Source organism: Rosa chinensis, chromosome 4 (assembly GCF_002994745.2).
Source record: "Rosa chinensis cultivar Old Blush chromosome 4, RchiOBHm-V2, whole genome shotgun sequence".
NCBI lineage: Eukaryota > Viridiplantae > Streptophyta > Magnoliopsida > Rosales > Rosaceae > Rosa > Rosa chinensis.
Window position 1 is genome coordinate 54,736,523 of NC_037091.1, and position 13,236 is coordinate 54,749,758.

Consider the following 13,236-nt stretch of genomic DNA (forward strand, 5'->3'; position numbering starts at 1 on the left):
GGCCTTGCCCAGTAACTGCAAAAAATATACTTTTCAGGCCACCTCGATTTCCTGTTTATTAGAATACCAATATACAAGGCATAGACCAAAAAGAAAAAATAACACACCCATACACTGACACAGGCGCGGACACACAAAGGCCAATGGTCGCAGAAATGACCCAATTAAACACTATGGTAGATGGTGATTTTCTATAGATTCACTGGCATTTAATCCAAGCCAATATTCTGCTTCCATAGACCAATGATACATTCGTAACTATAGCCAACAAAGAGAAATGATGTATAATATGACCCTCGGCAACATGACAAGCTAGGCATGCAATTTAATGCCACTTTCACTAGCAAGAGAAGCACAATGCCTCCTATTGACTTCATTTAAGTGTGGCCATAGGCGCACAAGACCTATGATGACTATAATATTTCCAACCACCATCCCATGACCAAAATCCTGACAGAAAAAAATTGTCACAAGAACAAGACCATGGATAACCTGGTTGGGTAGAATATACTACATGCTTACATGCGACTGACAAGAAACAAATCTTCTGTCCCCAATTATATCACAATGAGACCTAATTAATCAAACTCGGGGTACTGATAACAGAAGCATCTGTTAGATCATAAATACTTCAAAGACATTTAGACAATTTGAGATCAAATGAAAACCAGAAAAAATCAGACTACAGAAACCTTTTGCCCAGCCAGTAACATACTCACTAGAATAGATGAGTTGATTCAAAGTAAAGTCTAACTAATAGAAACCAGAACCAACCTGTAAAATCTTTGCCAGATAATACTGGCTGACACAAGATGCATTGTACGATCCACAAAGACCACAAATACCATAGCAGTTAATACAACAACTTGACACAAATCATGATAAGGTAGAGTAACTCGATAACCGCTGCAACATGAGGACGACAAGACTGACTTTCAGACACCCAATATTGAGCAATGCTGGATGACAACTCTGGACCTTCTCAACCCTCAAATATGTCCTAGTACTCACTGGAACAGTAGACAATTACAAATTAACCCATGCACTAGACAAATACATAATAAAATTAAAAAGCTAGAATAAAAATCAATCTACAGTATTGGAAAAATGTAACACAGAAGGAAACATTAGAAATGGATCAATTAACAAGAATAGATTGGAAAATAGAATGTAAATCAAACTTGTATTATGTACAAAAATCACCAATAACAACGACAACTTTAAAAAACCCATAGAGATCCAGAGCATATTTCTAATACTACAAACCTGATCATTTTCATCTGGAGCAGGTGAAGAGGACTTCTTTGACTCGGTTGGTTTGTCCTCTCCACAATTCTGTCTGTTACACTTGGTTCGGAACGGATAGTTTATGTTATTACATTTCTCACACTTCCAGCTACCTTCCGGCATCTTTTGCTCTGCAAACAAGATGTTTGAAGTTACAGCAAGAGGACAACATAGTATTCAAGAACAAAGAAGGTAAAAGAAATATATCAATTAGAGAATTAGGTGACAATAAGGCACAGGATCAACTTACTTGCACTTTTGTCATTCTTTGCAGCCTGCATTTACAACAGAGTATTATTACATGTCAGCAAAATATAGAATCTAGAGAGTTTGATCCACAAGAATATCAAGCAGAATATTCAGGCAAAAATGGATTTTAACATATAGAATCCCAATCACTAGAGAGAGAGAGAGACCTGAGATCCAGGTTTTGGCGTATTGCACTTCCTCATGTTACAAACAGTTCTAAATGAAAAGTTGATATTTCCACATTTTGGGCACGTCCAGTCATTATCGCGTGTGGCATCTAAATGTGCAATAAAAATAAATAAAAAGAAGAAATCAATGATCATGTCTATATAAATGTTTCCATGATGACCAAACATTCATAAGAAGCCAAGATGACAAACCTGCACTCTTCTTTTGAGATTTATCGTCGGGATAGAATCCTGGCCTTGGCCCCTGCACAAGTACATGACATATCATTTGTATCACATCCACGAACATAGAATTATGAGCCAAGTTCAACAAAATGGTTGAGATTCATTTGGACTTGGAAGATAGATCTATAGATAAAAGATAAAATAAAATAATAAATCAAGCATGTAAAAACCAGTCCACAATAGAGTAAATACATACCATAGGACCAGGGCCCAGGGGAAGTCCAAGGCCATACCGATCCATCATAGGAGGAATACCGTATAATCCACCTGCAAAAGTAGGGAAGGGAAACACGAGGCACAATTACGACACTAAAGTAAAAAGCAACAACAACAATGAGGATCTTAGAACCAAGAGTGAAACACACTGCTGCTTTCAATCATACAGTTTTTGTGTGTGTGTGTGTGGTCGGTAGGGGGTGGGAGAAAGAATTCATATAGGTTGCAAATGATATTGGCATATTGAGAGTGCATAAAATAGATATAATAACACAAGCAAGTTTACAACAAAAACCAAATTATAACTTAGCTAAACTGGTAATGAATAATATCAAAGAATTAAAATATCCAGGATTGAAACAGGCTGCAAAATGATATTCGCATATCCAGAGTGCAATAATAGATATAGTAACACAAGCAAGTTTACAAAGAAAAACGAATTATAACTTAGCTGAACAGGTAATAAATAAAAATCAATGTATTAAAACATCCAGAATTGCACCAAGGAAGAATAAACACATACAATCTGAGGGATAAACTGAAAATACCATTTCCTATCAGGGATCCACTAGAATAAGGCGTAGGTGCAGGCAAATGCAGAGGTCTGTAGGGGCTGCCTGTAGACAGGCGATTGCCGTAGTTGTAATGATATGCTGATCCCCCAGAAAACGGAACATCATAGGGAGGAATGGATGATCCATTGAACAGAGAAGAACCATATGGAGGCACACTAAGATACATTGAGGAGGGTGCAGCAGAACCCACATAAGGAGGAGCAGAAGAGTAAGGTTGTGGGGCTTGGAAAGGCTTAGCAGCCGATTTCTGAAAAATGAAAAATTCAATCTTTATATCCCGGATATAATTAAAACATCGCAACTTAACTCAAATGACATTCCAACAATACTGAGCAAAGCAAAATTGATAATGTAGCATAGGTCAGTCTCTTACAGAGTTATGATCAGCCGGCCTCGGCTGAGTGCAATTACGCATATTGCAAGTTGTTCTAAACGAGAAATTCACATTCCCACACGCAGGGCAGGTCCAATCATCCTCCCTTCTACTCCCTACAAAAAGCACCACTTGTACTAATCAACTCCGAACATCATAACACCCAAAATATACACCGAAAACATTCTAAACCAATACAAGCAATACACAATTCCACAAGTACATATACGAATACGATCAATAGTATAATTTTTCAGCTCATAAACTAAAGTTTGAATCGTTAGGCTAATACAAACGCATTATCGCCGAGGATAATACTAACCGCATCGAATGGAATTAATTTTTATAAAAAAAAAAAAAAAATACCGTCGGTTCTAGCTCGCTTGGCTGCTGATGAATTTCTGTTGTCAACCTGAAAATCAAAGACGAAAAGGTTTATGACAGTGGGCGAAACCCTAATTCTGGCTTCGTCGCCGTGAATTGGGGAAAACCAAGAGATGGGAGAATTTGGAGGAGAAGGTCGGGAAATTGCATCAAATTACCTGAGACATATCGACGGCGGCGGCGAGGTAAGATAATGCGGCGGAGAAATTTGATTGGGATTGGTCTAAATCGGAGAAACAGCAGGGTTGGGGCGACGACGACAGATTGCGAGGGTTTATGTAGAGACGGTTAAGTTTGTTCGAGTTGGGTGCTAATACGCACCGTTTTGTGTTGGTTTCAGATGTCCGGTCCAGATCCTGTGGGGATTTTATTTGTTTTGGCAAAAAATAAAATAAATATGGAGATGCAGGGGATCGAACCCTGTGCCTCTCGCATGCAAAGCGAGCGCTCTACCATTTGAGCTACATCCCCATCTGCACATTAATAGTTGATTAACATGATTTGATCTTTTATAATTTTAAATGTTAACCCAAAAGGCAATAAAGCGTGATACCAATTTTCCTCATACAGTAATTATCGTTTGGTGTTATATGATAGGTTAAGGAGATCAATTTTACATAGAACATAACAATTGGATCGTTAACTTTTCTTTCTAATTACAGATTGGGTCAATGGTTTGTGAAGTTACGAACTAAACTTGTAAGAATGGGAGAGAGTATGAAGGTACTTAAACGTACAGTAGGTACCACTCATTTACGGTAACGGTAAACTAGCCCGGGAATTATCTATTATCTAAAGGGCGTCAACTGTTCATTCGAGCCTGAAGTAAATGACGCTTTTGCCCTTAATTTTTTCTTAAATTACATCTCTGCCATTCAGTCTGTTATAAACACCCGCCGACAGTAGAATGCTAGAACTCCAGAAGGTTCAGGTTTTTTCGCTCTCTCACTTCTCCTTATCAACTTGACAGTGGTGCAGATATTTAGCAACGATTAGATACGCGGAAAGGATTGATTTCTATGGCAAAGGGATTGATTTCCGTCTCAAATCAATATTCCATCTCTAACCTGCATTTGATCACTCGGCACGAGGTTATTGAGCTTCCTCGAAGAGAGACAAAGCTCGAGCTTTCTGTAGATGACGATCTTCTTCATTTTAAGAGGTATCTAATTGATTTTTTCACAAAAAAAATCTTCAAAATCAGTTTAAATCTTCATATGTGATTGATTTAGGATTTGGGCTCGGAGATATTGATTAAACACAATATTGATTTTGCTAACAATTTCCATGTTTTTCTCTGACAAGAATTAAGATTGGGTATCTGCACCTGAGGATTCTAGATTTGTATAATAAGTGGATTGCTTCTTTTTTCTACAGTCGTGTAAGGAGGATTGAGAGGTTTAGGGTCGAAGAGATAGAGAGAAATCGGAGGCAAGTTCTCACCTCATCATCTGAGATCGGAGGTTAGTTGCTCTCCTTCCAGTTTCAACCTTTATTGCTTTGGATCGTTCGTGGTATTGTTTGTTTAGATTTTGGTGAAAGACGTAATGAATCAATACACACTTTGGTTGTATTTTATGTGCTTCCCTTCTGACCAGATTCCTACTTCAAATCTGTGTAATCATCTATTGACCATAAAGATCCAATCTTAGAAATTGGTTTTGATCAGATTTCTTTGTTTGAGTCTATCGTACCTGTGATTATAAACTGAATTTCGAGGCCAAGTTAGTGTTTAAAGATTTTCATCGTATTAGAGCTTGGGACAAGTTGGTTCAGTTTTCAAATCCTATTTGTTTTGATAGTCAGTCAAGCAGATACATTACTCTTTGTCAGGGGTCAAGACTGCATTATACTTGGATTCGGTCTATGTAGTAGATATTTCCAATTTATGATTAGCCAACTTGGATCCTTATTTTCCATGAAAGATCCAAGTGATCTCCATTGTTTATAGGCTTGGGAAGCTGTAGACACTCTGTTGGTCACTATTTGTCCTAAACCAATTACATTTCTGATTTAATAAATGAACTTAATGTGCTTTTACTGGTTGGATATCTCTGGGAGGTAGGCTTGGGTTCGTTTTGGAAGAGATGTGTGCCAAGATTGTGATTGAGTTTAGGAGACGGGCTTTGGGAGCAAAAGAGGTATGTGTTTTGTTGCTTTTTCCAGTTCTGTTAAGATTGTTTTTTTTTCTTTTGTATTTGTAGATTTATTAGAAGAAAAAGGAAGAATTATGAATAAGAGAAAATTTATAATGAGCTTTATTGTTTAGAACAGGTGTGTCAATAGTGAAAAGAAGTGTTACTGTTTTTGGGTAATCAGGTTTTACTTGAAATAGAAAGAATGTTGTTCTGTTTTGTTGGAGCTGAAGTACTTTGTTTTGTAATCTAAGTTTGGAGGGAAGCAATGAAATGCCGGAGAATTGCTGTTGCATTTGGAAATTTATTTGACAGTTTATTTGGATTTGGACATTTGTTTTTATTGAGAAGTAATCAGCTTAAATATGTAGTTAAAAAGGTGAGATCAAGAGTCATTAATTCTTCAGTTTGTGATTTAAGCAAACTTTATAACCCGTGATAAAATTGGCTTTCTAGCTTTTGGGATTTGCCATATACTTAACTGCATAAAATCCTTCAGTTTGTGATACCATCTCAGTATATATATGTTTCCTACAGATCGATCAGCTTCGGTCCAATCTTGAATCTCTAATTGCCAGCCGGGTTCAAATCTTTTTCATTTGCTTCTGAGATCAACATCAGAGCAAACCCAGACTCGATTACAGAATTTATCAGTTAATGTAAATCCCCATTTCCTTCTTTCCAATTCTTTCTATCCTCGATCATATTTTCATTTCGTGTTCCATCATGATTATATATTGTTGGTTTCTTCAATCCACAAGATCGATCCTTTTTTTCTCTTTTCATTTTGTTTTATGTTCATTTTTATTTATTTATACATATTATATAGTACTGCACTTAAAGATGTTTTGTATATTCAAAATTTTTGGAAGCAGACAACCTATCTGGTAAGAAGTAGTTTTCCATCAAACTCATAATACCAGAATAAATAAGTTTTTGTCTCTCCTTCATTGTTTAACATCTTTCATGTTATTCGATTGAATTTATTTTTACGTTTTGTATTCTGTATTTTTGAACACATTATTTTATGATTGCTATATGATGCTACTTGCATTGAGTAAGGTTTTTTGGCCAGATCACCTTAGTCCATTGAAACTACTAGGATTTGAAAGAACACTTTTTCTTTATTGCATCATATTGTTACTGATTGAATTGTTTTTATTTTTTTAGTTCTTTTTTTCATTTATGATGAGATTCTTTTCTATCTACATATAGTGACTTATTATGATTCTGTTTTCTGTTCATTTTTTTTAGCCATTGGCTCTGCCTTGCATTTTTTAGCTTTATTGTGCAACATTTTTTGTATCCTATAACCTTCTATGAATTACATCATTGATTGATTGAAAAGTTGAAGACTGCTTGGCATAATTCAAATAGCTCAACCACCATTTAGAAGTGCCTTAACATTTCTTTCTTTAATGCCATCTATATACAGTAAAGTCTTGGCCTTTGTTTATTCATGCTCACATAGTGTGCAGGCCAAATAAAGGAGGTCGTTCTAAAGCACCAGTTATATATACTGGAAAAATCATGTGCTTCACAATACCAATGACTACAATTTTCTCATTGTATACACATGTAAGCAAGTCTTCCTTTTACATTATTCTGCAGTATTTAAAATTTTGTGCGAGAATACCAAGTGCAATGTATTTTTAAGTTGGATCTTTACACTTTGCTTTTGATGATAATGTTTACAAAACATGTGGAAATTAACCAAAATATCTTCAATATAGCAAGATAACAATTCTTAGCGAACTAAGACCAGGAATTATGATATATATCAGTAGCACTGACAGTAGAATCAGATAAATAACTATCTGAATTTTTTTCAACAATTTAACCAAACAGAAAATGAAGATGGCATCTAATTTCTAGCATAAGAGGATCAAGAGCCTAAGATTTCATTCACTACCAAATTTAAATGATGCAGATGTGCATTGTAGTATTTTCTTTGATTTCATATTCTATTTCTGCCGTTTGATGATTTGTTCAACTCTTTGCAATGCATTAGAAGTGTTGTACTTTTATTATAGTGTCCGGAATCATTCGCGTATGAATAAGGCTGATATATATGCTTCTCCTATTTTCTCTTCATAGATTTATGACTTCGACCGATATAACAAGGATGTTGGTGTTGCTCAGTTCACAACAAAAAATTTTGTTGTTAGAAACTGCCTTCCAAATGCCAAATCAGATATATGCTTTTATCAGCATGGAATCCTCCACCTGAAGGGGGAAAGCATGTACACTTCCTTTTGTGTTGCATACTCATTCTATAGTGAGTAACCATGCTTTTATCACCATTATGCATTCTGAAGATAAATTTCTTCTCTTGATATTCTTTTTTTATTGTACTTTTAGCTTAAACCACTATACCACATCACATTAAAGATAACAAGAGTAACTCCAATATAGGTATGTTGTGTGCATGTTGGATTCTGTTTTCAATGATTTGTGCTTATTGGGTTGCTAAATGATTGTTAAATGCTGGCTCTTTTGCCTGAGTACCATAATGATAGAATTGTCTTAGATATGGTTTTGAATCAATTTACAATGACTGTATTTGAGGGGTTGTAAGGGAATTATCTTACATGGTAAAGTTTCCATAAAAGTAAAAAAAAAAAAAAAAAAAAGATTCCACTTTGTTGCATTGAGTTCTTTAGCTTCAGTTGTTCTGTACTCGATTAAATGATTTACATTAGTAAAGCTTTCAGGAAATGAAAGAACCCTTTGAAGATGATATTGTGTTAGCTCTGCTCAGCTGTTAAAATATGCTTATAGCTACCGAATGGTCTTATGGATAGTCCCTAAACCCAAGATAGCGAACCAACAACTTCCACGCCAAATCCTGTTAAGCTTGGGAAGAAGAGGAATCTAGATGGACTGCAGAAGGAATTGTTCACACCAGAACCAAGCAAGAACCCAAGAAGGTAAGTTTTAAAATCTTTGTTTGATCAGTTCAACTAGGAATAGCTTCAATTTTGATTTAGGAACCGTACTCAATGTGTGCAGTCTCTTTTTCACTTAGTTTTTGCATTTTATCTTCTCTGTCCATTCAATTTCACCATGCCTTAGTCAATGAGGCAATCCTTTAAATATGACCTTCATGTGCTCTGTATATTCCAGTGACAACCTTGAAGATGAAGCAAACCCATCAGATGAGACCAGCACAAATACATTGGTTCAATCTGACACTGAAGACCTTACCTAGCCACTTCTGTTGTGCAACCCTTTTTCTTATGCCTTTTGTCATGCTGTGTAACTTTTTGTGATGAGGACCATTCTCTATTTTTTTGGTAATACTAATGGCCTTCCGAAAACAATCAACCAAAATAGCAGAACATCTACTGATTAATGTACATAAAAGGTATCAGAGTTGATTGTTCAACAGTGTGACTAAGTACAGCGCATGACAACTGTGGAAGTGCACATCAACCTCAAATGTGGATGAGGAAGGATGCATAAATGAGTTATCTGTGATTCCAAGTCTTGGTTGCACTGATAACTTCTAAAGTAAGGATCAGTCATGAAGTTTATGAAACTTCCTTGCACTGATAACTTCTCACGCTATAAGGTAAAAGCACACCTGATTATGTATGGAATTATTTTTAAGATATGCTGCATCATTAATGAAATTAATTCATTCATTTTCATAGGTCACACAATGTCCACTTCTGTTGCGGTGTTTGGGGCAACAGAAGTTCTGTTATGGAATCACAATCACCCTCAGTGCCCACAACATTGTAGCTGCTAGCAGAAGTGCTGAGTTCTTGGACAACTGAGGAAGTTGAGAAGGGAAACTTGATATATAAGCTTCAAGCGTTCCTCAAATCTTTCATCCTCCATGGCTGGAGCCTGGAGGGACGAAATTTCCACTCTACAAAGCACGACCTTTCAGATCAGTACACAAATGAGCTTCAGGGTGGTTGAACGAAGTGTTAAATGAACATGTGAAAGATTTGTTTGAAACTGAAAACTTCATTTCATTATTGTTAGTTGTTAGTTCACTTAGAACAACAGAAATTGATAATTGTTGTACTCCCCTAAATGTAGTTATTTTTGTCTATACAAGCGGTTTTATTTGTAATAATAGTAAGTCCCGCGGCAAAGTGCGGGCAAATTTTCTAGTATAGATTATTTTGGTTTCAGTTATATTGACCATATTGTGGAACTCGATGAGTTGAAAATACCCTTTTAACTAAGTGCATCCATATAAGCCAGGTGTTAGTTACATGCTTATGCTTGATCGAATACCTTAACCTCGTACATTTCATTTGAATGAGTTAATTTTGAGTTCTAATTTGTTTCTTATTAGTTTTTATGTATGATACATTGACACTATTGGAAGTAGCAGTATGACTGTAGCATGGCTAGTGTCACAGCGGTATAGTTTTATCCTATACTTTTTCCCTTGTGATGGCGCCAAGTAGCCCTCTCTACTTGACCAGCCTACCTCTCTCACTCGCTTTCTTGAGTACGCAGCGGAACTATCAAGTAAATAGCAACAAGTATACAAGCATACACACACACAACCAAGACACAAGTGTTTACGGGAAGCCCTCTTCCCAACCATTAACTCAAAAAAAGGATTACAAGAGTACAATAGTGCTTTCAGCCTTGGCAATCCAACACACCCAATCTGCCTAGCCACTCACTACGTGGGTACTTGCTCTTAGTATCACCACTTGTTCTATGTGCCAACAACATAGACTCTCTACCCCATGACATCCCCATGGGTTAGGTTTATATTGCACAACAATGTGCATGGCGGTTGACATCCCCAACTGCCCTAGGGTAGTGTGGTAGCATGCATGCTTTCCAAGCAATCCTTTCAACTTCCTCTAACCGCTTGATGTTATCCTTGCGTAGCCAACTGCCTTGCTTAAGTAACCGCATGGTAACTGCCCACAACTGCTAGGTAGCTTCCCATGTCAAGTGTCAAGCATCCCTTGCTTGTAGGAGGTGCATGTGTGCTGCCCTGCAGGCCATGTGTCGCGACTCACATGCCTACACCTTGCTGCCAGCTACGAGGCTGGGGTTTGCTAGGCTTGGCCAAGGTTGGCCTGACCTGGCCCATGACACCCAGCAGCCCACCACTTGCTTGTTTGCTGCCTATGCTTGCTTGTCACCTGCCCTCATGTTTACCATCAGTGCTAGCGAGGCCACCACTTTTCCTGCCCTATCCCACTGATATGCCTCCAGTGCCTAGCAAGTGTCATAGTGAGGTTGCCCTTCTCCTCCTTGCCTGCTGACCTATCGTCAGTGCTTAGCGAGGCCATTGGTAAGGCTCGCCCTTCCTCCTTGCTTACTGATATGCCTTGCATTTTTACTTGCAGATGCTCCCAGCTAGCATGTGCGTGCCTCACCTCATCATGACACAAGGCTCATGCCATGCCAAGGTGTCCCGCGACACTAAGGGGATAACAGCTAGCATGGCTTAGTTTACTGGTTTGTACATTAACTTCCACTATTCATACCTTACCTTAGTTGTTAAGATACAGTTGTTAAACATAGTTATGGGCTTAGTTGAGGTTAAAAGCATGGTCGCTTGTTTTTCCCTTGCATATATGTGTTGTCTTGTAATCAGTTTAATGAATGAAGTAACATCAGAAAACCTTCCACAAAGTTTCTGTCTTGTTTTCGTCATGGTATCAGAGCAGGCATTCAAGGCCTGAGTCTGTTTTTCTTTCTTGTGTAGTTCCTGAGTTCACCAGCTTAAGATGGCTAGGAAATCTGGTTCTAAAGATGATGAACCTCTTGCAAATTCTTCCGATGTGGAGACTAATCCAAACCAACGTCTTAACTTTATTTTGTTGAATGAATTCAACTATCTTTCTTGGGCTAGAGCTATTACACTTGCTCTTGGAGGAAGGCCTAAGCTTGGCTATGTCAATTGAGTTATACAGAAGCCTAAAGCTGACTCTTCTACATTTGATTCTTGGCTGTGCAAGGATCAACTTGTCTTGTCTTGGCTAATCAACTTCATGGAGAGCAGAATAGCAGAAATTTTCAGTTTTTCTGAGTCCTCTATGCATCTCTGGAATCATGTTAAAGAGATGTATGGAAATCAAAATAATGCTGCTCGAGTTTTTCAACTCAAACGAGGTATTGCTGATGTTTAACAAGAAGGTAAGCCCTTTGTTCAGCATCTTGGTAGCCTTGCAAGTATGTGGAATGAACTAGATGTTTATAGACCTCATACTACTGAGGCTAGTGTTTTGTTAAAAAGAGCTAAGGAGGACAAGATTTTTCAACTCCTTGCAAGTTTAAGTTCAGAACATGAAGATTTGAGAAGTCATATTCTTATGAGTATTGAGCTTCCATCTTTCAACAATGTGTGTGCCACCATTCAAAGAGAAGAAGTTCGAAAAAAAAGGTGATGAATATGGAGACCAAGACAAGTGCATCTGAAACTAGAGCTTATGCTTCTAATCATAGGCAAGCTGAAGCTAAAGTGTACAAAGGCAAGAGACCTGACTTGAAATGCAGCTACTGTGAGGGTGTTGGACATGTCAGGGATAGATGTTGGGTTCTATATCCTGAGCAGAAGCCAAAGTTTCTAAAGGAAGGTAAAAGCTCTCAAAAGAGCTGGAATTCACCAAAAGCAAACCTGGCAGCAGCTTATTCGACTCATTCTGAGGGTATGTTGAATTTCACCTCAAATCCTACGACTTTAATAAATGAATTTGCAGCCTTTCTCAACAAGAAATAGATGCATAGTGGAGGTGAAGAAACTGCCATGTTTGGGATTGAAAGTCCTACTGCACTCCTTGGAAAATTTGCTGGCTTCCTTGCAGAAACTGATTTTGTTCCACATGAAGAAGCTTCAGGTACTCTAAAATCCTTCTCTACTGCTCTCAATGTTTGTGCTATGGATGACTATTGGATTATAGACTCAGGAGCTACGGATCACATGACAAATAAACTTACAAGTTTGCATGATTTTGAAAAAATGTCTATTCCTTCTAAAGTGTCTGTAGCAAATGGCAAAGGTGTCTCAGTTTTGGGAAAAGGAAAAATCAAATTGCTCTCTAATCTAGTCGAGTCTATTGCTCTCTATGTTCCCTCCTTCCCTTTTCAACTCCCATCTGTTGGAAGAATTACCAAAACATTGAAATGTCTTTTCATTTTCTCTCCTTATAATGTCATTTTTCAGGATCTTATAACAAAGAAGACGATTGGTGAAGGATTCTTTTTAATGGTCTTTATTATCTGTCCAAGAATGCTTTTGTTTCCAAGGTCTTCCAAGTCAGTTCGAGATCAGCACAAGATCATCATCTATAGCATCAACGCTTGACTCAGCCTTCAGAGAAAGTTGTCTTTTTTGTTTCCAAATATGTGCAAAGTAGACAATCAATGTGATGTCTGTTATCTGTCAAAATCTTCTAGGCTGTCTTTTACTTCCTCTCTTTCTAGAGCTAGTAATACTTTTGAAATCGTTCATTCAGACATTTGGGGTCCAGTCCTTGAATCCTATGATGGATTTAAGTATTTTGTAACCTTTGTAGATGATTTTACGAGGATAACTTGGTTGTACCTATTAAAATTCAAAAGTGAAGTTGTGGATGTTTTGAAGCATTTTCATAAACTTGTCATTACTCAAT

At 37.4% G+C, this 13,236-nt stretch overlaps 2 protein-coding genes and 1 non-coding gene across 6 annotated transcripts; 1 reads left to right on the forward strand and 2 right to left on the reverse strand.

Annotated features, from left to right (window-relative positions):
- Positions 1 to 594: 594 nt before the first annotated feature.
- Positions 595 to 3,815, reverse strand: LOC112196759 (ranBP2-type zinc finger protein At1g67325). The gene is made up of 10 exons (XM_024337182.2): positions 3,656 to 3,815; positions 3,480 to 3,525; positions 3,114 to 3,229; positions 2,714 to 2,987; positions 2,146 to 2,216; positions 1,917 to 1,968; positions 1,704 to 1,813; positions 1,538 to 1,562; positions 1,267 to 1,418; positions 595 to 1,010 (listed from the first exon to the last, which is right to left on the reverse strand). Exons 1-10 carry the CDS (start codon positions 3,662 to 3,664, stop codon positions 1,008 to 1,010), a joined length of 858 nt encoding a protein of 285 aa, XP_024192950.1. The 5' UTR covers positions 3,665 to 3,815; the 3' UTR covers positions 595 to 1,007.
- Positions 3,816 to 3,895: 80 nt separating this feature from the next.
- Positions 3,896 to 3,968, reverse strand: TRNAA-UGC. Its single transcript has one exon. It is a non-coding gene; the product is annotated as a tRNA-Ala (tRNA).
- A 372-nt stretch (positions 3,969 to 4,340) lies between these two features.
- LOC112199863 lies at positions 4,341 to 9,676 on the forward strand. Of its 4 annotated transcripts, XR_005809895.1 has the most exons (7): positions 4,341 to 4,659; positions 4,803 to 4,960; positions 5,563 to 5,638; positions 6,170 to 6,291; positions 7,104 to 7,210; positions 7,730 to 7,910; positions 8,347 to 8,694. XR_005809895.1 is itself a non-coding variant. In XM_040518265.1 (3 exons), the coding sequence occupies exons 1-3, from the start codon at positions 4,517 to 4,519 to the stop codon at positions 5,601 to 5,603; spliced, it is 342 nt and encodes a 113-aa protein (XP_040374199.1). In that variant the 5' UTR covers positions 4,351 to 4,516; the 3' UTR covers positions 5,604 to 6,104. The 4 variants fall into 4 exon arrangements, 2 of the variants coding, with proteins under 2 accessions (XP_040374199.1, XP_040374200.1); XR_002936074.2 differs by lacking the exons at positions 4,341 to 4,659; positions 4,803 to 4,960; positions 5,563 to 5,638; positions 6,170 to 6,291; positions 7,730 to 7,910 and adding exons at positions 8,759 to 9,206; positions 9,289 to 9,676 and having other exon boundaries at positions 7,169 to 7,210; positions 8,335 to 8,562; XM_040518265.1 differs by lacking the exons at positions 6,170 to 6,291; positions 7,104 to 7,210; positions 7,730 to 7,910; positions 8,347 to 8,694 and having other exon boundaries at positions 4,351 to 4,659; positions 5,563 to 6,104.
- The last annotated feature ends 3,560 nt before the right edge of the window (positions 9,677 to 13,236 follow it).